The following is a 25,318-nucleotide window of genomic DNA, read 5'->3' as shown; positions in this document are numbered from 1 at the left end:
TGGAAAAGAAAAAAAACGACCAAGGCCGTCGGTCATTTTTACAAAACATGTGAGGTGTTAAAGTAGCAGGTATGGATTCTCCTGTCTACAAAAAAACAAGTACATGTTTATCTTTGGTCTGTGCAGGAAGGTGGTCAGGAGGTATGATTAGAGTACTAGGACTACCTCCTTGGAAGAGTTGACAGTGTTTTTCAAGGGTCTTTGGCTTAGAAATAGAGGACACCCTCCACCATCTAGATCTGTTTTAGCCACAACAATTTGCTGTGCAAATTAACTCCCATCATTGGACTATTCCAGCCTCTGTCCCATATGTTTATTAATTCATTCACTCATTGATTTGACCAATATTTACTGAGAGTCGGTGTGACCCAAAAACTGGCTCAGACACTGGGGATTCAGTCAAGATGATCACACAGTCCCCATGGACACAGTTCTTAAAAAAGAAATTACAAGAGTGATAAAGGTTAAAATGTGGAAGGGTAGGCTATCGTGACTCTGTGTAAAGGAGGCAACTCACGTAGTTTGAGGCTTTGAGGAAGCTTCCCTGAGGAAGTAACATTTGAGTGAGACTCAAAAAAGCAGGCACTTCAAGAGGTGAAATAAAGTATGGTAAGTTTAAGGAACCTAAGAACTGTCATGATGGTTGGAGCACAGAGATATCAGGGGACGTGGCAGGTGATGGATTTGGAGGGGCCAGGATGTAGGGATACAGAGGTAGTTTACAGGCAGGATACAGAAGTTTAGTGTCATCCAAGGATAATGGGTGACACGATCATCAGGGTGACATGATCAGGTTTGGGCTTTCCAAAGATCATTCTCTAATCCAGTGTGGGCTCCGTGGATTGGAGGGAAGCAGTTCGAGAGATAGAACACCATTTAGTACGTGGCTGCAATTGTGAATATTGTGAGACTGTGTCTTGGACTAACAGGATAGAAATGGGGAGAGAGAATCAGACTTGAGAGGCAATTAATACACAGAACGGATAGGATTTGGTGATTGATTGATTGATTTGCTACATGGTGTGAAGGACAGGGAGGAATCCAAGATGACCCTCGGGTTTCTGGTTTGAGCTTCTAGGTGGATGTTGGTCCATTTCCTGAAACGGAGATGCTGGTGGAGCAGCAGCCTGGTTCTTTGGAACCATCTGTGTTTCTAGAGCCCTGAATTGTTCAAGTAGAGATTGCTTTGGAGGTAGCGTGGTGGACATGACAGGGCTCCTCTCCCATTGAGCTTACAGCTGGTAGAAAAACAAACATGAAACAGATTATCAGAAAAAAAAACACTTGTCATTTTTGATGATTTAATCACAGTTCTGGTGAGCGCTAGGATGGAAAAAAAATACATTATGATCTGATTGCGTGTGAGAGAGACCTCTGACGAGTTTATCAGGTAAGGTTTCCTTAAGGAAGTGACTTTTAAGAAGAGTTTTGAAGGATGAATTCCAAAACGAGTTTGCGAGGGACCGGGTGTTTGAGAAGCATCCTGCACTCTGGGGAACAGCCTTTATTCAAGTCCTGAGGCAGAAAGAAGCCTGGCACATTCAACCAACTGAGAGAGCCCAGCATGTTGGAATTCAGGGAATAAGGGAAAGTAATGCAAGAGGAGGGTGGCCAGGTAGGAAGTGGGTCATGAAAGAGGCCTCTGGACTCTCTCCTAATAACAGTGAGAAGCCAGACAAGGTTTTCAAAGTAAGAGGTTACTCAGGGTTCAAATTCTTCAAGTCTATAAGGTTGTTCAGTGCTTTTAAGTGTCCTGTCTACCTATTGGGGATCCTGGAGTTACTCATTTTCTGTAGGACAAAAGGGGGCCCATTTCCTATAGAGCAGTGCTTATCTTGTTTCCCATGGTTCTCAGGCCAAGGCACACAGAAGATGGTTGACATTTAAGCAGTCGTTTAAATAGCAGACTGCTCTCTAGCAGTTGAAAATTCAGCTAAAGCCCTCACTAGCAGCGAGGGGACAGGTTGGGTGAAAAGTCTGTGCTTCAGATTTTCCCCTATGATCCCAGTCTAATGGATTATTTTTCAGTAACTGGCAATCCTTGCTTAGGTCTCGGATTTTCCACTGGCTTCACAGTCATTAGCAGGAGACTCTGCAGTGGCTCTCTCCGGAGCAGATGGGACACTGGCAGAGACGGTGTCCCATCTCTCCCTCCTAATTCCACACCCACTGAGGGAGCTGCTGCCCCAGTCACTGACCACTTTCCTCTTCCCGTGATCAGGAAGCTCAGTCTGCGTGCTGGCTTAGGTCAAAGAGGAGCTGTTACTGTACTAGTAGCAATGAGTGGCAGCAGCAGCGCCAAGTTCTCAGGAAAGATTGGCTGCCTCTTTTTTTTCCTAACCAGCCCAGTGGATCCCATAGGCTGAGGGTGTCTTTCAGGTACCAAACCGTGGTTTAATAACAGGCACACTGCAACAGCTCTCCATGCTTTTCATTCAGAGGCCCCTAAACACCTGGCCAACCCTGCCCCTGTCCTTTTTTACCTCATCACCATTGAAGCATCCTCCCACATAGCCATCGACCCAGACGTTGTCACCTCCTTCACCTCTTCTGAAATCGTTCCATGCGGTTCATACACCAGCAGTGTCTGGTACAGAGCAGTCCTTCAATAAATGTTCATGGCATTGAATTGTTTGGTTTGGCCAGGGATGTTGGCACAATAAAACCATATTCTTTCTGAGAGTGGAGGAAATTTTTTAAAAGACCATGACTGCTTAATATTTAAACAAACTGTTCACTTGAAACTATGGCATTTTTCTGCCGAATGGAGAAACTGAGCAGAAACAGGTTTACAATCTAGCATTGGTCTTCCATATGGCTGAGTGTGACAAATGATGTCATTTGTCACAGATATGCTAGTCGCCAGCAAAATGATGAATGGTTCCAAAGGCAGGTTGAAAACAGGGGTTCCTCTTTTCCAATGCTTTTTAAAAAAATTTTTCTATTCTAGGGCCAGCCACCTGTAAGTTATCAGGCTTGCAAGCCAGCCAAGGCTAAAGGGTATTGCCCTTGCTGGGGAGGAAGTCTTGTCTGGGTGGGAATTGGTAATGACAACTACGTCATGACTGTTTCTCTTTCTCTCATGCACACATTACCTCTGAACTTGGCATTGCTTTGCAGGGGTGGCCGGAGTGGATACCCTTCGATGAGTCCACTCTCCCCGCAGGAAATATTCCAGTTGGCCTGTATGGACCCAGCTGATGATGGACAATTCCAGGAACAGCAATCTCTGGTGAATGAATGAGTTACATGACCTCAAAAATACTTCCTTGGTTTCCTGATCCCTCCCCCTCTCATTTTCAAATTTTATTCCATAGCCTTGCTCCATCAGAAAAAAAACCTTTCTGATAGTCCAACCAATTACCCTGAAAGTTTCCTGCCATCTCCCCTTTCATAGCTGAGTTTCTCATGTTCTTTGACAAATGCTCCCTCTTCAGGTTTTACAATCCCAGAGGCTCCTTACCTGCTTCAGGAACTTACAGTGCTTCAGGCCAAGCCCTCTTAATTTACGCCCCTGGGCATCAAATGGAGAAGCAGAAGTGACAGATGAAATCTTGCCTTTGAGAGGGAGCCTTAGAATGAATCATCATAAGAATGGATGGCACCAATGGATGACAGATGGAACTTTAGATTTTGATAATACAAAGCTAAAATGGGACTCCCAGAGATGATGGACTTTACTATTAGCTCAGGAGCCATGAGATCAAGTTCCCTCTGGAGCTTAGAATTAAAATCCAGGTGGTTATTGGTCTGGAAAGAAAAAGAGTAAAACCCAACCTTTGCAGTAGTCTATATAGACAGCTTGTATTAAGTGAGTCCCATGTCACTTTGATTCTAATTCACCTGTGTTCTTCTCTCCCCTTCATTTTTTTCCCTGACCCCTCCCCACTGTTAGTGTACCCCAGCGCCTTCCTGAATGGATGTGTGGGTGGAGTGTGGGTGTGGCCTGCTTGTGGAGGGCATGTCTGATGGAATGGGTACCCTTCAGAGGGGAAAAGGGACTAATTGGTACAGATAGTTTAATTCTAAAAAGGGCCTCTCATCATTTTATGGCCTGCCTGGTGATGTGTCTGTCTGGTGAGAAAAATCTCAATGACGTGTCCTTTCTTTCACAGGGAGGCTTTATTACATCACCCTTTCTGCAGGTTTCCCAGGGCTGAGCTGTAGTGCCAGGACTTCTTGGATATATGTTCATCTCATTGTCAATACTGGTGTCTGTAATTCAATTCAGGTGTCAGCCCATGCTATACACTCACCACTGTGTACTCCTGCCCATCCTTTGGGGCTCCCTGCTCAACGTCCTGGGACATGGCCATGATTTGTGTGTGTGGGCGTGTCTTGCACCACCTCTGATACCCGTTGGCTGCAGTTGTTGTTACCACGTAGACTGCAGTGTTGTTATCACATCTGTTTTGAGTCAGACCTGGGTGCTATATAAAGCACATACTGCAAACACTGTAACTTCTTCAGGTGCACACATCATATCCTGTGAAGGCAGTCCTCCCGTTCATACCAGGAACTGCTCAGCCAAATGGTCATTGAGGCCAAGGGGGTGTCTCAGGCCCCCTTTCCTTTAATAATACCCTACTCATAAACCCATGTTTTTAGGTTTCATTTCCTAAATGTAAAATGCTTTTTTTCTGGTATAATCTCCAGATGTCTAAGATATTCCTAGGTCTCTTTGTTGGGTGGCCCACGTAAACATTTTTAAAGCAGCTCTACTCTTTGCGCAATGAACACTAGCTGTCTATACAGAGCACGTACATTTGCCAAACTAACATTCTTTAACCAGGAAAATTAAATGATTTGGGCACGACCCTAAAGATCTCCCATCCAACCTTCTTAAAGCTCTCAAGTGCTCTCATAGTCCAATACAGTAGCCACTGCCCACATACGGTAATTGAGCACTTGAAATGTGACTAGTCCAAATTGAGATGCGCCATAGGTGTAAAATACATACCAATGTCAAAGACTTGGTACCTAAAAATGTAAAATATCTCGTTAATTCTTTATATTGATTACATGTTGCCATGAGAATATTTGGATATATTGGGTTACATAAAATCTATTATTAAATTGCATGTTTCTTTTTACTTTTTAAAATGTAATTACTAGGAAATTTTAAATGACATAAGTGGTTTGCATTAAATTTCTATTAGACTGCGCTAGTCCAAAGCATTCCTGAAAGATGGCTACCCACCCCCATTATTGGATGGTTTCAATCATAAGAAAGCTCTTAAAATCACGTGTCTTAAGGTTTCAGAAGATAAACCTGACACCAGAAGTTGGTGACTTTCCTTAAAATAGTGGCTTCTGTTTAATCGACAAATGGCTTCTTCAGATTACAAGAATAAACCCCATACTGTCAACATGCAGAAGGTAAATTTCACAAAGCTATAAAATCTGAAGCATTGCTCAGTGATAACTAAGATGATACTTAACTAGAAAAGGTGATCCTTATCCCTCAATCCTAGTTAGAGCTTTCTGTTTGGGACATCTGGTATACCACATATGTGCACACATAGACACAAACATATATACACGTACAACTGAGACCTTAGAGATGCAAGTGTCTCTTCTGAAAGCCGTTCTTCACATGGAGGAGGCAGAATCATCCCCCGGAAGTGAGAAGCAATGGGATGGAATCAAGTCCCACAAGCTTGGCTGTGTGTTTATTTCTAGGAGCCAGAGGTTAGTGAATTAAAAAGCGTGCAGCCCTCTAACCATGGCATCTACATTCCTTCGGACACCCAGGAGCATGCGGGATCTGGGAGGGCATCCTCTATGCCACGCCTGACTGTGGATCCCCAGGTAAAACGCAACCACCACCTACCATATGCAGTGGCATCCTGGGCTGTATTGAATTGGTGGGTTATGAACACACATCTGATATTTTCAGGTGAGCCCTTGATTTGCCCCCACCCCTTCTCTATAAGCAAAACCTGGCTCATGGGCTTTCTCTACAGAGCCTGCTCCTCCACACTGTGTTTCCAGTGAAACCCTAACCACAACAGCCTAGCCAGCCAAAGGGCAGGCCCCCGGATGGGCTCAACATCCTCAAGACCCAACCAGCCATGCAAGAAATATTTTCCAGGATTTCCCCTGTGCATTTTTCCTTCTTTTCTCCTTTCCTGGTTCCTCTAGCGCATATGCAGTTACGTACACACACAGCTCTGTGTCAGGACTGTCTGTCCTAACCAGTGCAGGCCACGCCTCATTTCTTTGTCTGTTTTCCTGGCTTTTTTCTGTCTGTCTGTCTTACATCAAGTTTTGACAGAGACAAGAAGTTTTTGTGGATCTGTTTTAACATCTGTGGCAAGTCAAAATGCCAGAGTTTAAGGTGGAGCTGGGGTGGGACTGATCGAGAGAGCGCAGTGCATTCTCAGGAGCTACTCATTTACAAGCTCTCCTAAGCTCTAGCGCTATAGGGTGGCGCCTTCTCTGAGGAGGGCAAAAAACAAGCGGCAAAGCCATGCTTCTTTCGTGGTGGAGACTTTTTGACAGTTGCCCTCACTTGTTTCAAAGTGGCTCCAGGTTCACGGCAGGTCCTGGCTGAGTCTCCAGGGTAGATGGTTCTATGGGCAGCTTGCACAGGACCCTCAGCTCCTTGCTTTCCTGAGCGTGAAGAGGAGCTCTGCACCAGCCCAGTGACTATGTTAACGTAAAGACACTTTCTGGAACAGCCTCCTCCAGCTAAGGTCTGAGCAAAAGGGATTTATGGGAGATGACAATTTGCAATCTTCAACAATCTCAGTCCTACATCTTCCTTCCTTCTAGACCATTTCAGTAATTAATCCAGACCTTGTGTTCTTCTGGGGGGCTCATGTTTCCAGGTGGTGACAGACCCTAGCTCCATGAGACGTTCATTTTCCACTATTCGGGAAAAGCGTTCAAATTCCTCTTGGCTGGAGGAATTCTCCATGGAGCGAAGCAGCGAAAACACCTACAAGTCGCGTCGCCGGAGTTACCACTCCTCCCTGAGGCTGTCAGCCCACCGCCTGAACTCTGACTCAGGTGAGGGAGTCTTCACCGTTTGCCTCTTTTCTGATGAGAACTGAAAGTCACAGGAACAGAATCTAGATAAAGATGGGGTTGCGGAGAGTGAAGGAACAATGCTCCTTAACGAAGGGCGTTTCCTGTCTGACTCACATCGTGAAACAAAGCAACAAAACCCTCTCTAGTCATCACAAAGGCTGATGAGATTTCTTTCTTCCAGACCAGGGCTATAAAAATCATTAAAACAGAGTTTTCCCAAGGGCCTTCTACAAAACCACTCCACTGCCTTAGGGAAGCATTAGAGACCCCCTGGCAAGGGCGGAGCTTTACCCACTAACTGCACTTTGACCCAGACAGTGCTACCTGGAATTGTTTTATGCATTTGAGTTATGTTTTTTAAGGAAAAGGGTCATATTGATAGAAACAGAAAATCACTAGTCTGGTTCAAACTATTTTTACTAAGTGAAGAAACAAAGATAAAAAAGCAGTGACATGTCCCATATCATAGGGCCAGCAAGTGGCAGAGAGGGGACTAGAAGTGAAATCCTTTGACTTCAGTCCTAGGGCATTACAGTAACTGTGTTTCCTTTGTTCATAGCAACTTCTTAATTCCCTTCTGCTAGTGCCATTTTCCCTCTAAAAAGTTACACACCCATGTTTAGGACATAGAGGATTCTTGGGCCACATGGCTGGCAGAGATTCTACCTGAATTGTATCTAGCGTAAATGGAAGAAGAGAGTGATTGCATCCTTGAATTTGCAGGTCTTTCCAGTGGCAGCTTGCACACTTACCTCTTCACAAAAGGGTAATTTTCCAGTCTTTCTCTCCTTCTTCCCTTTCAGATCACCTGTTGACATGTCTGCAGAAGCCAGGGTCCTTGAGGGGCCTGGTCCCAAGCTGTAAGACTTATCTTTGTGTTCAGCGGCCAGGATGGGCAGAGTTACGATAGTTGCTTCTGTCATCTCTCATAGGCCACAAGTCTGACACCCACCGCTCAGGGGGCAGAGAGCGGGGACGATCGAAAGAGCGAAAGCATCTTCTCTCTCCCGATGTCTCCCGCTGCAACTCCGAGGAGCGAGGGACCCAGGCCGACTGGGAGTCCCCAGAACGTCATCAGTCCCGGTCTCCCAGCGAGTGCAGGTCGCAGACCCCCAACAGACCGGTGAGCATGGAGAGGAAGCTGAGCCTCTGCAGAAGACAGGGAGGGGCGGGCTGTTAACATGAGGTGCAAAATGTGGGCATCCAGCACCCACACAGACCTCAGCTTCACAGGAAACTGCATCCATTGTGCATAGAGGTTAGCTTTTTACTTAACACTTGTGTACTCAGAAATGATATGGATTCACAGAAAACCAAAGAGCCCCCCAAGAAAGACAATGGTGTCTAGGGGTCATTCCGTCTTCGTTCTCAGTATCCAGAGTTACAAAGTCACAACAAATAAGTTCATAAATATCTCAGGCAGATTTCAGAGGAAAGGATGGTTTTTTAGCCAGAAAAGCTTTGACCAGTCGTGTGACCCTTAGTATTGGTTGGAATGGTGATTCCTCTCTCAACACAGGATTCAAAAGTCAGATCAATTCAACTTCATCTATCTAGCTTCCAGCCATCCCAAGAGGAAGAGCATCTCTCCTTCCGGCCAGTTACTGAAACGTCAGCCTAGGTCTAAGATACAGCTACGAGAGCTGTGTGAAAACACTCTCTGGCCCTGTTTTCCTCCTGACTACCATCCCTCACTCCCTGCCCTACCTTGCTCCAATACTCTCGGAGTCCAGATGTGAGACCCATCGGCAGTGAGCAGTGGGCAAGAGGAAGGGCTTCCACAGCCAACTTTCAGACGCAGTTGAGAAGTTTACTTCTAGAGCAGTGGTGTCGAGTTTTAGTGCAGAACGGAGTCACCTAGGGCTTGTTATAAGTGCACATTACTGGGACCTCAAGGCTTCTGCTTCAGTAGTGAGACCCGCTGTAAAGTAGAACCCAGAAGTCTGCACTTGGAAGGACCCCAGAATCTCCCAGGAGATCTTGAGCATGTGGTTCCTAGGTTACACGCACACCTTAAGCCTCAACACCGAGCTGGAGGTCCATGTACCAACCCCTGGGCTCAGAGACCCTTGGGACTAGGTGTGTCAGGCCTGAACCAGCAGATAAGTGGGGGGGTGTAGAAGCCAAGTTAGTCTTAGCACGCCACTGAAAACACAGATGCAAAAAGAGAAGATGAGGGAAGGTATTTGCCATGCCCTTAGATCCGATTCCCAAGAACGTTCCCCAGACAGAGCAACTCTAGAGCATTCGTTTACCTTTCATGTAGTTGTCTTTCGTTGTCTTTCCCAAAAGCTTCAGATCTCTCTTTCAACGTGCCACGTGCTAGAGAGAGTGAGCTTCCGGATCTTTGCTACTCAACGTGTTTGTTCCAAGGACCGGCAGCACCTGTGAGCTTGTTAGAAATGCAGGATCTCAGGCCCCACCCCAGACTTTCTGAGCTGCGTCTGCAGTTTAACAAGACCCCAGAGATGCATAAGCATACTGAAAGTTGACATACCCTGGTCTCCATGGTACTGGCTCCTGAGTCTCCTGTAATCTCTGCGTCCCTGAGCGGATGTGACTGGTAGCAGAGGGGACTCTGGTGGCTCTCTGTAGGAGGGGTTAGGGACCTTAACCGGGTCCCAAGTAGGAATGATGCCAAACCCAGGCTAACATGCCATGTTTTTCCTGCCGCACAGGGCACAGGGTCCCTCAGTGAAAGCTCCATCCCCTCCGTCTCCGACACCAGCACCCCAAGACGAAGTCGTCGGCAGCTCCCACCTGTCCCTCCAAAGCCTCGGCCCCTCCTTTCCTACAGCTCCCTGATGAGACACACTGGGAGCATCTCCCCACCTGCTGATGGGAGCGAGGGTGGCTCCCCACTGACCTCCCAAGCTCTGGAGGGCAATGACGCCAGCCTGCCCGAGTCTTGCAACCCCCGGTACGTACAGCAGGGCCACCCCTCCTCCCCACAGCGCTACATCTCTGAGCCCTACCTGGCCCTGCACGAAGACTCCCACGCCTCGGACTGTGGCGAGGAGGAGACGCTCACCTTTGAAGCAGCTGTGGCGACCAGCCTCGGCCGGTCCAACACCATCGGCTCAGCCCCGCCCCTGCGGCACAGCTGGCAGATGCCCAATGGGCACTATCGGCGGCGGAGGCACGGGGGGCCTGGACCAGGCATGACGTGTGGAGCTGTCAGCGACCTTCTGAGCGATACGGAGGAAGACGACAAATGCTAGAGGCCGCTCCCCCCTCCGATGCATGCTCTTCTCTCAACACGGAGAAAACCAAGACCCCAATTGGGAAGCCAGTGCGGCCCGGGGGGGAGGAAGAGGGAGGAAGAAGATAGAAGGACACCGTGCATTATCAGAGAAGAGGAAGGAAAGGACAGAAGGAAAACTGGTCAAACCCACCCAATCGCTGTACTTCCCTTGGCAAGATGGGCACTGCCATAGTTCTGCCTCTTTGCTGGGGAAAGAATATACAAGAACATGGAGGGTTATTCCCAGGGGAGAAGGGACACGAGGATGGCTTTGCTTCCCCTTGCCCCTTCCCACTTTTCTATAGCCGTGGGGATGTCAGGCCGGCCTGTGGCTATGCCTGTTGCCCTGAGAAGCCTGGAAGACATTCTGGCTCTTAACTGGGGAGTCATGGAGACCCTGGGAGAGGACTCTCCTCCCTCACCAGCCCTTCCTCCTCAGCCAGCACCCCTGCCACCAGGCCAACCATGACGGCATCTCATGCGTTATCCTGTGGCTTGCGTCCCCAGAGGAAGCACAGGCTGAGTTCAGGAGCATTGGATGTCAAGGGTAGGAGGCAGAGAGGGAGGAGAAAGGGGAAGGGGAAGGGGTCGGGGCGCTGTGGTGGCAGCAGCCAGAGCTGGTCTGGGTGAGCAAAGCCATAGTCCGGCAGCCCTCACCATAGCGGAGGGGGCAAAGGAGCAGAGAGCTGCTGCTGCTGGTCGCTACAGTCCCGTCTGAGGCCTGTCACCCACTCAGTGGGTGCTGTGTCCGTTTAGAATAGGCCAGGGAGGTGCCGAAGGCTCTGGTAAGGGTGATGTTTTCAAAGTATTTAACAACCCGTGTGACCAGGGCACTAGGTGATGAGTGGAGTCCGGCCTTAGCGCTGGCACCCCATGCTGCGACAGGCCTTACTTGGCCCGGGAGATGCCAGGCACGGGGGAGCCCCGAGGGGGGGCTGAGTGTGGCAGGGGGGCACTTAAGGGGCTCAGGCAGAGTCAGTTTTCCAACCAGTATAGAGGTAATTCAGTATGTGGATCGGTGCTGCTGCCGGCCCAGCACATACCGGCTGAATGTCAGCCCAGACTCTGAGCCAGGAGCAGAAGACCTCTTTGCCAAGCAGCAAGGCCAGTGCCGCGCCAAGGCCAGTGAGCCCAAGTGCCAGTGGCCTAGCCTTCCCAGCCACTCCCCAAGAGGGCAGCACACACATATCCAAGGTGAGCTACACATCACCTGGTAGGGACTTCTTCCGTAGAGATGAGAAAGGCCAACAGATTGCAACCAGAGAAGCTTCAATGAGAGAGTCCCTCTGAGTTTACTGAGGAGCTCCCGTGAGGCAGGGACCCTTGACGGGCAGCTTCCACAGCTAGTTTGTGATTGAGGGTCAGTTTGTCAGGATACTTTAAAGTGATGAGTAAATATACCTCAGCTTAGACCTGGGCTGCTCCTTCTAGCAAAGCAGGCTCCAGTGGGGCCTCAGTACACAAGGTGACAGGCCTGGGGCCCCGGTGGTCCTGAATATTCCCCTGGGCTTTCCCCATCCCTAAAGTAGAGCTGAGCAGAAGACCACCTCAGGACATTGTTCCTAACCCCCAAAACTCATAAGCATTGAGAAGAAGAGAGCCCTTTCTCAGCTGATCAGTTCTCCTTCACTGTATCGATTATCCATTCGGTGGAAACACATCACCCCCTCATGTCCCTCTCCAGTCCTCCAGCACCATCACCGTTAAGTGGAAGGATTTCCTGCAGGGGGTACCAGGCAGGGCCCTCCTCTCCCAGCCAGGAGCAGATGAAACCTGCCTCCCGGCACCCTCCATGGGGCGACTCAGAGGCCCCCAACTGAGATCGCAGCGGATAAACACTCTTTGTTCTCCTCCGGCCCAGGCAGACTTCACGTCTTGGGTAGGAGCAGTCAGTGGCTGTTATTACGAACTTGGGTTTTTTTGTTTTGTTGTTGTTGTGGAAATAGAAATAAGGCATCGTCGTATCAGCTCTGCAAAGCCAGATTCAACCCTGTGGCTGCAAAATCATTTGTGATGGCCCTGCCTTCTGTCCTAGACATGGATGGAGCTTCACGGCCCAGAGTCAGCCCCCAAACCAAAGCAGTCCTGGAGCAGGAGACCAGTGAGGCAGAGACGTAGGCCTCCCACTCTGAAACCCTCGTCTTTTTTCCCTTTCCTCTCCCACTCAGCACACGTGTGTGCTCAGGGGTAACTGGGAGTGTGACTCTGTAACACCCTGATCCTAACAGGTGGGATTGTTACCTGAGACTCAGACTCGGGGCCTTGTACTGTCTTAAAGGTTTCCCCTGCTCGGTGTCCTTTCCTGCCAAAGTGCTGCTATGGGCTGCTTCGCACAAAATTGCTTTCTTCCACCTCGGAAATGCAGCTTTCCTGAGGGAAAGGCTGACACAGGACGGCCATTCTGCACCAGCGAGTCTATTGCATTGTGCTTTGAGAATGGGTGTTGAAGTGACGTCTTACAACATTGCAACAGGAGGCACTGAGGCTGGCAGAGCCATTAGCAGAAGTGGGATTTGCCTGCAAGCAACATTACAGACGCTCGACTTGCTGTGCCAGGAAACCTTCCTGGACATCTGAACTCCTTAAACTCACATCCACACAAGCACTTGAGTCCTGAATAAAGTGGCATACTGCACCGTAGATGCAGGCCCCTGACCAACTCCTTGGGCTTTTGTAGTACCCATGAACTTACGAACTCATCTCTTTAATTCATCTCCCCCTGACCAAGAAATCAGGTTTCTAATCCCTTAGCCTGCATTGACCCTTCTATTAAGACCAGATAATAAAAGACAATTTTCTATGAAGTCACGGAACGCATTAGCATAATCTTGCAATGATTTCCTTCCACCTCTGAATAAATATGAACCCTAACCTTCCCCCAGTAGGCAACCTGGAGATCCACTCCTAGGTGTCAGATTCTGCCTCTTTCCCTTGAAAAGAGCCCCCCCCACACACCTTTAAATCTCAAAACCTGTGCTTCTCTTTGGATTAAAAAGTATGGCAGCATCTTGAGAAATTCCAAGCAAAACAGAACCACCACCAGTGTTTGAGATACACAGCGTGATCAAACTCAGCACCGTAGGTCCCCTCAGAAGAATCTTTAGCTGTATGTCCAGTTTCCCTTGCCAGTATGAGTCTTCAGGATCCCCTCAGAATAAGAAAGAGGGAGGTAGTGGGGAGAGGAAGGGAAAAAGAAGGAAGGAGAAGGAAAAGAAAAGAAACCAAGGCAGAGAGATGTTCTAACTAGGTTTGTGTTTAGATACTCCTCTTTTCACTTAAGGCTCCAGACAGACTTCTGGTGGGGAATTCATCTCTCTTTCCATGTACGCATGTGTGTGTCCCTCTGCCTGTCTCAGTCACCAAGGGGGCAGAGTGCCAGCAGGCCTTCAGACAAGGGGGTAGAGCTCTAGGCCAAGGTGCCCTGTGAGCCAGGGTCAGGATAGACTTACCTACACCGTGACGGGACGGTATCCTTGGGGGTCCCCCAGGCTCAACATGAGCCGTGAACACAGCTGCCCAATGTGGGGCTGTGTGTTTTTCTAGCTGAGGAATCTATTTCTAATCTGGGTTTCACTTCTCCCCATTCAGTGTTTCTATGAGGTACCGAAATCACTGATACCAGTTCTCTGAAGCTGAGCTCCAGATCTTCTGGTTTTGCCTTCCCTTGACTCTGCCACCACAAAGAGAAGACCCCATGTTCCACCACTCGGCCAGCACGCATCCTCCACACATATCCTCCTTCACATAGGCTTTGTGATGAGCCTGGGCGCCCTCTGTCCTCCCATCCCAGCCCTTGTTTTGCCACATGTTAGTAATGACCCAACTCCTGAGATGGTTAAGTCCACCCAGTCCAAGCTTACCTGCCGACCTGCCTGACTCTGCTGGGCTCTCTGCCGTTAGGGCATGCTTGAGCCTCATGAAATACAGTCGGGGACTCACCTGGTGTTACAAGATGATCTGAGATAGTCTAACGTGCAGAACTCTTGCTGGTGTGTATGAATCGTCCACATACTCGATGAAAGCCCATCGTAGGGAAATCAGGTCTCTCCTGGAGTAATGGAACAAAATTGAATAACTTTGATGCTTTAAGAAAGTTCTCAATTTTTCATTACATCCTTATTTCTAAAGCCTGCTCTAGATGTCTGGTTTTTGGACAGAATATCTCTTTAGTGGGTCAAGCCAGGGATAAGTTGAGAGATTCTTTAATTTCTAAGCTCAGCTATAATACATCTTATGAGGTTGTATTGAAAAAGGGGTGCATGTGTAACAGGAGGGGAGCAGAAAGTCACCTACTTTGCTGAGATTTTATGAGAAGGTTAAGGAACGTTCACTGCTATTTTTATCAGTTTCATGTCTCTTATGTTTGAGATCTTAAAGTCCCAGTGCCAGTGTATGCAGAGAATCAGGGTGAAGAGAGGCGTCTCCATGCCTTGGGGTAGATTCTTCCTCACTTGCTTCTCACCCATCCTGTCTGTCCTTCCCCCTCTGGGTTCCAGAGCATTGAGCACTTCCCAGGAATTTCGGAAGAGGACTTTATGCTGTAGGAAAGGAGGACAGTGGCCCCCTGCAAGTGGCCAGTCAGGGCATGATGGTTTAACTCCAGACAGGAGCCCCATAAGGAATCAGGTCCCGGTTTGGATAACTATATATCCACACTGAGACTCTTATTTTAACAAAAGCCAAACGAGATTAACTCAGGAGTTGCGACCTAACATTTTCATGAGGCGATCAGAGGAGATCCCACGTTGATAAACACTGCCTCTGTCAGGAGTGTTGTCTTTTTGATGTTTGTTTCCTCCTCTCTGAGCCACCCAGTCATCATAGGCAAGTCTAACCCAACAGAGCAGCAGCCAGTGGTTTCTCTGCTGGCTCTAGTGGCAGAGGCTCAGCTGCAGCTTGCTGGGGCGATTGTCAGCTGCCGTGTGCTACAACTCACCCCGTCAGTGATATAGATGTACCACTCGGGGGCAGAAAAGACTAGGAAGGGAAAGAACCGTCTTTGGTTTCTGATGGCCGTCTTTTTCTTGAGTCCCTTCTGCTTTGAGCCTCTGAGGCTTATGCATCCCAGAGAGATCACTCCAAGCCAAAGATAACTGATTCATAGATTGTCCCAACCTACCCAAGGGCCTGAAAAGCTGCTCTTAAAATTCAAGCCAGTTAGTTAAGAAGCAAGAATGGGACTCAGAGGAGATCCTATCACATTGCTGGTGAGGCTGGGGTGTCCCCAGACCGCGCTTCTATTTTTATAGTCTTACTTCCTCCCCTCATGCTAAAAATAGGGGGGCTGGTATCTTGACCTTCTAAATGCAAGAAGAGATTTTATAATAAGTCATGCTGTGATGTAAATATATTATTGAGATTGATTTTATTTTTGATGTGGACCATTTTTAAAGTCTTTATTGAATTTGTTACAATATTGATTCTGTTTTATGTTTTGGTTTTTTGGCCCTGAGGCAGGTGGGATCTTAGCTCCCCGACCAGGGATCGAACCCACACCCCCTGCATTGGAAGGCGAAGTCTTAACCACTGGACCACCAGGGAGGTCCCTGAATTCTTATTTCTTGGGGTTTGAAAGAGTTGAGTAGATCAGGTAAAAAGAGATAAGGGGATTTATGGGAGTGTTTTTTGGTTAGTTGCACTTTTTGGTAAGAGACCTGCTCTAGAACAGCAAAGAAGGGTAAATGTGTGCTCTGCATTATTTCTGAATTAGCTTCTCTTTAGGAATTAATTTCTGTCCAATTTAATGATGTGATATTTAAGTCCAAAATCTGAGGTTACACAGTACCAGCTCTATTTTCTCTCTCTGGTTTCCTTTTTATCTTCTTTCTCCTTCTAAGTCAGCTTCTGTCTCTCATTTCTCTGTCTCTTCTCCTTTTAGGGACTTAACATATTATCTAGAAGACTGAAAAACTCTGAAAACATAGGAAAAGCCAAGGAAATAATAGAATGGATACAGAATTTTTCTAGGACATCTTTAACCAATAAATACAAAATTTATGTCTTGATGAAAAGATAAAAAATTTTAAAAAGGGTGTAGTAATTTGGTAAATGAAAATTATTGAAAGTCAAAAATAATAAAATCTATCCCCGCCTTCTGTACTAACTTGTGCCTTCAGCAGGGTATCGCCTCTCTCTACTTTCTTTCCCTTATTAGGAAAATTAAAATACTAATGCTTGGCTAGTTCACGGGTGTGTCAAGTGTTTGCAAGTAAGTCACTAACTCATCATTTAAATAAAGCACTTAAGTCTCCACAAATCAGTTTAGAAAAATCTTCACTTCCCTATATCCCATTTAGGACCTATGACATTCTTGGCATTGCTGTAAGCATTTTTTATTTTTTTTGGAAGCAACTTCATGTTTAATGGATCCTGAATCCAGGAGTTACTTTAATTTCACCCTCTAGTTTTCCCCTTTTCCCTTCCTCTTCTTCTTAGCTTGCTAACAACAACAACAACAAAAATCCAGACTTTCTTTTTTGAATCCAGGAAGGCAGTTGAGTGTCCATGCTCAGAGCTTCCCACTCCAGCGTCTCCTTTGTGGACACTGAACCAGTCTTAGATCCAATGCTCACAAGCTAACACGTACGATCCTCCCTGAGACCCCTTCTCCTACTCAGCATTGGAAATCTGCGTGGGTCTTTCTCTCTCTCTTCTGCCAGCTTGTCAGAGATAAGGATGGATTATTCTCTATGTTCTGGACCAGATCCGAGAATGTGTACCAGGCAGTACCACTTCCTTCTTGGTTCACTCAGAGGGGGACCCCCAAACTGCAAGGAGACTAAATCAGTCAAAACTGCCAGGTTCACATTTGACCTTATTTGGTGACTCAGTTTTCCTTCCAGTCCTCTAATTTCTTCTAGTGATGGCCTGTAGCACAGAAGAACCACCACTCAAAATCTATTAGAAATCTTGATAAGAGATGAGCAGGAAAAACACACTGCAAAGCTTCAAAGTGCCATTAACCAATTTAAAAAAAAATAAAAGTAATAGGAAATGAGGGCTAAACAAGGTAATCTAACTGCCAATTACAGTATACTGTAGTCCTGGTCTTAGTTACATTTGATATGGAGCTAGGTAGCATTAAGCAGATCCCAACAGCTTTAGTAAAAACATAGGTATTATATTTTAATGGCTACCCATGGAGATATATACTTAGCCTGCAGGCCAAACTTCAGTCAGTGTTTTTCTACCCTGGGGTTTTGTGACCAACCAAAATTTATACAAAGCCACCCTAAGTGCTGTGATTGCAGAGGAACCTCCTTCTTGGTGACATTAGAGAGCCGTCCATCTCCACTCAAACTGAGTCCAAGATTGGGAACTCACCCAGAAAAACAAACAGAGGAGAAAAATCTAAAGCACTAAGTGTGCAGGGCATTTCATAGCTGGGACGAGTGGGGTAGAGGTGGGGAAAACAAGCTCTAGGACAAAGACAAGGCTAAGGTGAGAAATACCAGCTGGTCCCAGGTAGAGGAAGGCTTAGAGGAGTGTGACCTGGGATCCTCATTTATGCCAGATCATGGGTCAACTTGTTAGCATGATATCGGGGGCAGAGGGGTTCTTTCCACTCTAGGTAGTGGATTTGAAGGCCTCAGAAGATTAATAGAGCCCTGAAGAAAAATTTCCAGACTTGGGAGATGGAGAGAAAGGAGGTTCTTGCTTTCAAGCAGCCTGAAGACAATCTCGATGACTTTAACTAACAGCTCTTCAATATAGTAGTGCCAGTAGTGGAGAGATTTCATTGATCTTCCTAGCGGCACAAGCACCATAGGAGGAGAGAGGGAGGAGAGGCAGTTAGCGGGACAGGAGATAAGCTTTATCAGGAATAGATTTCAAACTCCACATGGTGCACTAGCCTCAAAAGATAACACTGCAAGGAAGTGGACAACAGGGTGCCCAGGCCATGCCCTCCGTCCTTTGAGACCCAAGGGCAGGCCATTCCCCCTGCTTGGTTTGCTCTTAGAGGATGAGCACATCAGATGGGACCAAGAGGGAAACTGGGTCATCTTCCTTAGGCTTTTAAAATGCTGCCACCTGCATTACAAAACACGTGTGAGTCAAGGCACTCGAGACACTTCCTTACAGGCAGCATCCACTGTGGTGTGCCAGCCTGACGCCCCTTCAGTGACCGTGTTGGAATGGCAGCCAGTGCTGGACTGCCCATGGTATTGGTGCATCTCTCCCAAAGCCAGAGTTCAGCACTGCATGTTAACCAGGTGGATATCCTGTAATATAAATGCTCGTTTGGATCCAAAAGGAAAACCATTAAAAATAAAAGAAAGATGAACAACTTTAATTGTTTCTTTTTTTTTTGGGGTGGGGGGTGGGGGGTGGGGTCAAAGAAAATAAATAAATAAAACCTTGTTGTAAAGAATTAATCGGCCTGATTCCCTCTCTCACTCGATGTGTTTCTTTGCTCCCACTCAAAAGGGAGATCATGGAAGTGAATCCTTGCCAGGACTCTCAAGGGGGATGGGCAGCAGCTTCCGGATGTCAACGTCTGCTCAGCCCAGCTAGTTATGAGGAATTCCCCAGTTTCCCGAAGTTCCAAGGACATCCTGGTCCTAGAAGATTTTCTTTGATTAATAAATGTTCTTCATCTTAGAGGAAATAACAAATAAATAATTAACCAGATAAACTAGTTGGAAAAAATTGGGCAAATTTTTCTAATCAGAAAAATACTATGTCCGGGGGAGGAGTTTAAAAATAGGCAGAGAATCTCTTTATGGGACACAGGGCTTCTTGACTAGAAGAACTATAACCAGCCTCCCTCCCAAAAGAGGGAGAAGATTATGGGACACCAGCTTAGCTGCCAAGTTCAGGACGGAGCAGACTCCCCAAGCCTTTCAGGAAATACTGTCCATTCTTTCCTTCTGCCCATATCATTCCTTATTTGACCATCATGGCTTCTTTACTAAAAAGATAGAAATCAGTCCCCGGGTCCAGTGGTCCCTTTGAGTCTCCATTTGGAGGACAACTTTTTGTCTCATTCTCCCTGGGGGAGCAGCATCATCTTCTAATCCTAGTGTTGGGTTTATTATTTTAATCTCAATAATTCTATCAATTAAATAAAACCAAGAATTCTAGGATAAGTCCCCCATTTCTGCAGTTCCATCAAAGATAACCTCTCAAGCCCTAAGACATATAATTTTGATAAGTAAGAATTACTGCACCACATTTTTGGAAGGTTTTGATTATAAGAAAATGGTCTAGGTCCTTGGAGGCTGGGTTGGAAACTTCTGAGATCTTGTCCAACTCTCAGATTTTGTGTATTTTCCCGTCACAATTTCTTTCCCATGGCTTTCATCACCATTGGAGCTGGGAAGATGGAATGTCAGCAACAGTCTTCCTTACCTTCATTCTTTTATGGGATTACTAGTTGGTTTGTTTAGGCAAATGTTGGTCTGTAAGGAATTTCTACATGGATTAATGAGGGCTTTGGGGTTTTTTTCTGGTTTCCTTCTAATCTAGACCATAGGTCCATAGTGTTTCACAGGGTAATGGCACTAGGAAACATATACAAAGAAAAATAGACACTATTCTGCACTTCTTTCTGGTGTTTCTGTATTATGCTTCTGAGCATTTGTTGGTTACCCTAACACATGTCCTTTAAGTTTTCTACAATATTAAAAACTTGTTTTTACTTGTATACCAAGTTCGTTTGCTAATAAGCTAGGAAAATTCCCAAAGACCAAGATGTCAATCCCTTAAACACAAAATATTGGGACTAGTCACAGGTGTATATGACTCTGGAACACCTCAAGCATAAGAGGCAACACAGAGAAAGAGGAGAAGAGACGTTATAAAAGCAAGTGCTGGAGTCAGACCCAACTGAGTTCAAATCTGTGCACCACCATTCATGAACTGTGTGCCCTTGAGCAAGCCATTTAACCTAACACTCACTTTCTTCATCTTTGAAATGGAACAATAGGACTTCCCTGGCAGTGCAGTGGTTGAAACTCTGCGCTTCCAGTGCAAGGGGCGAGGGTTCAATCCCTGGTAGGGGAACTAAGATCCCACGTGCTGTGCGGCACGGCCAAAAAAAAAAAAATTATCAAAAAAAAATTAAAATAAAATAAAATAAAATGGAACAATAGTAGTAACTACCTCATAGGGTGGTTATATGGTACTGACAAGTTACTGCATATAAAGAGAATAGCCAGTGCCTGCCCCATAGGAACACCATCCTTGTCATTATCATCACATAAAAGTTCATTCCCCAACCCCCCTAAATCCAAGAAACTGAACCCTCAGAGACACGTTCTAACCAGAAGAGTATGCCGGGTGGGTGTTCCTTTTCTGTCAGTGAAACACAGAGGACAATCTGATCTGTAGACAGGTTTCTAACGAGAACGGAATAAATTAAGCCTTAAAAAGCAAGCAAAACATTATTGTATATCTATTTTTAAATAACGCCTCCGTTCTTGTCTCAGAAACAAGCCCTAATTTGCTTACTCTTCACTTCTAATTTCCATATTCATTTAATAACAAACTGGGAGAAACATTAGTGGGAGGTAGTAATTGTAAAAGTAGGAATAAAGTTAATGGCAATATTAAAAATACTGCACACATATAAACTAGCAATATTCAAGGCAATTTGAAATATGAAGCAACTGACAAATTAATGGCACATGTAAGAGAATCAGATTCAGCGTCAACGGCCTGATTGTTACTCTATTAAAAGAAAGAAAAAAATCAGAAAAATCCTTTAAAAAAAACATTGCTAGGTGGTCAATAAAAATTATTAGTTCATAAGGCGTCAGCTCTGGACATAAATAAATTGCAGTGCTTTGCCGGGAATAGAGTACCAAAAAGAGCAACGTGACTCAACAGCTGTGAGTCCATCCAGGAAGGGGCCTCCCATGCATCAGGTATTGCTTCCAAATCTCTGGCCCCTGCTTCTGCATGCAAGACCACATGTGTGCATAAAATACCTTTAGCCTCCATGTGCTGATATTTAAATGATTTTGTAACACACAGGAATCACAGAACCAGAAGGTTAGAGCAGGAAGGAGCCTAGGTGTCAATTCTGGCCCCAGCTCATTCATACGTGAGGGATATGAGATTTAGAAAAACTCTAATGTGGGTTTTCCAGAGATCAAGGAGGACTCCTGTGAATCTGGGCAGCCATAGTAGGCTCCACCCACCCTAGCACAACTTCCAAAAAAGAAGAGGGGAAGAAAACAGCAGAGAAATACCCAGGAGGCCCTTTTGCTCACACATCCAGAAGACTCCTTTGGGAATCTAATGGAAGTTATGGATCCTCTCTCTTGAAAAAAAAGCACAAAAAACCCTGAGTCTTCACATCCCCCAGCCCCACCCCAAAGGCTGTTTATAATTCCCCCACAACAGTCCCAGGGGGTATTAGGGAAAGACCAAGCCCAAAACAGAGCTACTTGCCTCAAAGGAATTCAAAGGAAGATCTGTGACATCAAACTATTTGGGCCTAGAAACAAAGGATAGAATCCAGGCCCAGTTCCCAGGCATGTTGGAAACACTGCTTTCCTGGGCCTCCAGATCTGATGGCTTGACTTGGATGGGATTACAGTGTGAATGGCTGGGAGGGGTTTGAGAGGGGAAAAGGGTGCTTCATTATAAATACAGCTCAGTAAATATACTGACATAAAGCAATAGATAGATCTGGCCCCAAATTCCAATTATGCATCGAATAGTGACCCCAGCCATGTAACTTAGCCTCTAATCCTTGGTTTTCCCAACTACAGAATTAGGATAACAAGACCAACCTTGCATAGTTGTATTTAGGATTAGAGATTACAGTTGACCTTTGAGCAATGCAGGGTTTAGGGGCGCCGACCCCCAAGCCATCGAAAATCTGCATACCGCTATCTCTGCCTCAAAAACAGGAACTGATAAGTGACTCAGACAAGGGCAAGAAGCTGAGACAGTTTGGACAGAATCAGGATTCAAACCTTAGTTCTTTTGATTCCACATACTGTGTTCTCTAATTGAACACAAACTTTTCCCTATACTTACTTAATTTAAAGATCTGTAAAATTAAAATACAGGTACTATATTTATTGAAAAGATCTGCAGATAAGTGGACCCAAGCAGTTCAAACCTGTGTTGTTCAAGGGTCAGCTGTACACACACACACACACACACACACACACACACACACACACACACACAGTACCTGGCATGGTGCCTATCACATAGCAGGCATTCCATAAAACATGATTACTATTGTTATGAATCCATTCACCCATTCATCAGATGTATTTATTAATCACACACTATGGTGCCAAGAACTAGGATTTTGATGGTGAAGAAGACAGGTGAAGTAGTGGCTTTGAGTTGTCCACCGCCTAATGGAGTTACAGACCACAAACAAACCACTGCCCCACTGTGTGATTCTTACACGGCGGGGGGGGAACTTTCAGGGAACTATGGAAGCCCCTAAGAGGGGCTTGGGAGTCAGAAACAGCTTCCTGAGAGAGCCAGTATTTGAGTTGAGGGCTGAAGGATAGCAGAGTTTAGCTGGGCCACAAGAGTGGGGAAGAGGGTACCAGGTAGAGGTGTGGGAGGACATATTAATAGCTTGCTGTGGTTCAAGGGCAGAGCTTTGAGAGCGTGTGTGAAGGGATAAGGTTGGAGCATTAAGGGAGAGCACAGAGACCGTGTTCAGAGCTTAGCCTTCATGCAACCACCGTGTTAGTCAATGGCAATGGCAAGTATTAAATTATGAGAAGACTAGACACAGACATCGCACAGGTGAGCCGGAGCGGGTTCGCTTACCGAAAGGATACAGAAGAAAGTCACGACAGTCAGTATACACTGAAGAGAAATAAAAATGTTCTCCAAGACAGTCAGAGATACAATCTTGTGACCACCAAATTGGGCACTGGGGGTACACTGCCAAAGATGATGATGTGACCCTTTGGAGCCCTAACCATCTCCTCCAGATTCCACTGCCAGGCATGACACTGAAGCTGTTCTCCGTGTAGGTCAATCTGGAGAGGTGCCAGGGGATGCCTCCACTGGTGCACCTCATCAGTCTTGAAATCACACCACGATGACAAGGCTTGTACAGGGCAGAACTCTCAGGCTGGAGGACAGCTCCCATCTATCACCCTCAACTCCACCCCCTCCACAGCCTAACACAGTCCAGCCCACGTAAATCCCTCAGTTTTGTGCTGTAGAACCCCAGAGGGGCCGTTTCCCAGGTGGCTCTGGGAACCTCCATCACAAACCCTCCGACCTGTGACTCTGTTTATCCCCGAGACTTTATCCTGAAGTCAGTGACCAGCCGCTGAGGTGGTTAGAAGCAGAGAAATGGCATGGTCTGATTTGTAAGAACAAAACAAAACAAAAACACTTTGGCTGCAACGAGGTGAATGGGGCTCAAAGAGGAGAAATCCACTGTAGGGGAAATCCATTGTCCTGGGCAAGGATAATGACAGCAGAGATGGAAAGAAGTGGACGGAATTGAGAAGTCCACTTAGGGGAGGATTAGGCAGGCTTTGATGATTGGCTGATGTGGCACACTGACAGACGAATCTGTAGTTTCCAACGAGTGAACCAGCTAGTTAGTTAAAATGGTCTATTAGTTTCCTCTTGCTATTGCAACAAATTATACAAACTAGTGGCTTGAAACCATACAGATTTATTCTTACTGTTCTGGAGATCAGAAGTCGGTTTCACCGGACTAAAGTTAAGGTGTTAGCAGGGCTGGTTCTTTCTGGAGCCTCTGAGGGAGAGTTCCTTGCCTTGCCTTTTTCAGCTTCTAGTGGCCACCTGTATCCTTTGGCTTGTGAACCCCTGCTCCATCTTCAAAGTGTATCACTCCAAGCATCACAGTGCCTTCTCATCTAAGAAGGCAACCCCTTGTCCCTCACATAAGAAATGCTGTGCTTGCATCAGTCTTTATACGTTATTATAGATCTATTTTTAAATCATGCCCCCACTCTTGACTCAGAGACAAGTCCCAATTTGCTTATTCTTCATTTCTAATTTCCATATTCATTTAATGAAAAATGGGAGCTGCTCTGCCAGATAGAGGGACTAAGAGAGGGTTTTCAGGCACCATGATTGATCACCAGCAGCTAACCCTCCTTGAGAGAGAGAGAGAGGAAGCTAGGATAGGAGAGGGAGGAAAAGAAAGAAGAAGGAGGAGAAGCATTAACACAAGCAAAGTGCAACTTCACCACTACCAAGCATCACCATCGAGTCACCAAGCATGGCAGAAAGGTTCTTTTCTAGAAAAAATCAGTGGGTTAGTCACACACTAATTGAGACGTATTTTTGCTTGAATTAGGTCAGTCTTCGTTAAATGCCTCTCTAGAAATAGGCAGAGGTCGGACTCCCCATGGGTGGTTTGCACTGATGCAGCAGAGATGACTCACGTTAGCTCACGCTACAAGCTGTACAGATGGATGGGAGTGGCTGATGGAAGTTGCCCTGCCAACTCCCCCCAAGACTGAAGCCCACCCACCCACCCATCCCCACTGAGAGCCGTGCCAATGGACTACAGAGAGGGCAACAGTTTCTGAGCTGACCCTCATGCCAAGGGGCACATCGGTGTCTTGACCGTTTGCTATCAGAGTGCCGGGAATTATAATCTCAGCTAGATGTGTATTTGTGACTGACACAGAGAAGTTTCCGGCATCCTGGTGGACTGGCAGGTCTCTCTAGTGGAAGGAATAATCACTTCAGCTGGGTCCTCATGGGATGACAGACTTGTTTCAGTTTGCCTGAAAGGCTTGCATCCTGGGAATCCCCTTACTCCTAGGTAAACCAACCATTGGTCAGCCTAGGTCTCTCCATAAAGGGTAAGATGCAGTACAAAATCTTTACTTGAAAGATATTCCAGGTTCTCCGCAGTGGATGAAAAAGTATTGGATGAGAAAATGTTCGAGATGAAAGGGATATTAGTGACTATCTGACCCAATAGTTCTCCAACTGTAGTGTACGTCAGAATCCCCTAGGCTGTTTATTGAAAATGCAGATTCCTGGGTTCTACCTCCAGAAATACTGATAGAGTAGGTCTTGGTGGGGCTCCATATTTTCACATTTTATGAGCAT

General features: G+C 46.3%; 1 protein-coding gene and 1 long non-coding RNA gene across 2 annotated transcripts in view; one reads left to right on the top strand and one right to left on the bottom strand.

Annotated features, from left to right (window-relative positions):
• The window catches only part of CACNA1E (calcium voltage-gated channel subunit alpha1 E), a 367,243-nt gene extending 353,414 nt beyond the window's left edge, over positions 1-13,829 (top strand). The window contains exons 44-48 of the mRNA XM_029227981.1: positions 3,121-3,232; positions 5,683-5,811; positions 6,834-7,014; positions 7,968-8,158; positions 9,714-13,829. Coding sequence (XP_029083814.1) covers positions 3,121-3,232; positions 5,683-5,811; positions 6,834-7,014; positions 7,968-8,158; positions 9,714-10,256 — 1,156 coding nt within the window. The 3' untranslated portion in view covers positions 10,257-13,829. The remainder of the gene's footprint in view (positions 1-3,120; positions 3,233-5,682; positions 5,812-6,833; positions 7,015-7,967; positions 8,159-9,713) is intronic.
• Positions 131-3,263, bottom strand: LOC114898469. The gene is made up of 3 exons (XR_003794376.1): positions 3,096-3,263; positions 2,484-2,603; positions 131-1,238 (listed from the first exon to the last, which is right to left on the bottom strand). It is a non-coding gene; the product is annotated as an uncharacterized LOC114898469 (long non-coding RNA).
• Positions 13,830-25,318: the final 11,489 nt, after the last annotated feature.

The sequence above is a fragment of the Monodon monoceros genome, unplaced genomic scaffold, assembly GCF_005190385.1.
Source record: "Monodon monoceros isolate NGI ecotype Baffin Bay Population unplaced genomic scaffold, NGI_Narwhal_1 Super_Scaffold_18, whole genome shotgun sequence".
In the NCBI taxonomy this organism is placed as follows: Eukaryota; Metazoa; Chordata; class Mammalia; order Artiodactyla; family Monodontidae; genus Monodon; species Monodon monoceros.
This window is presented reverse-complemented; position numbering and strand designations above follow the sequence as displayed.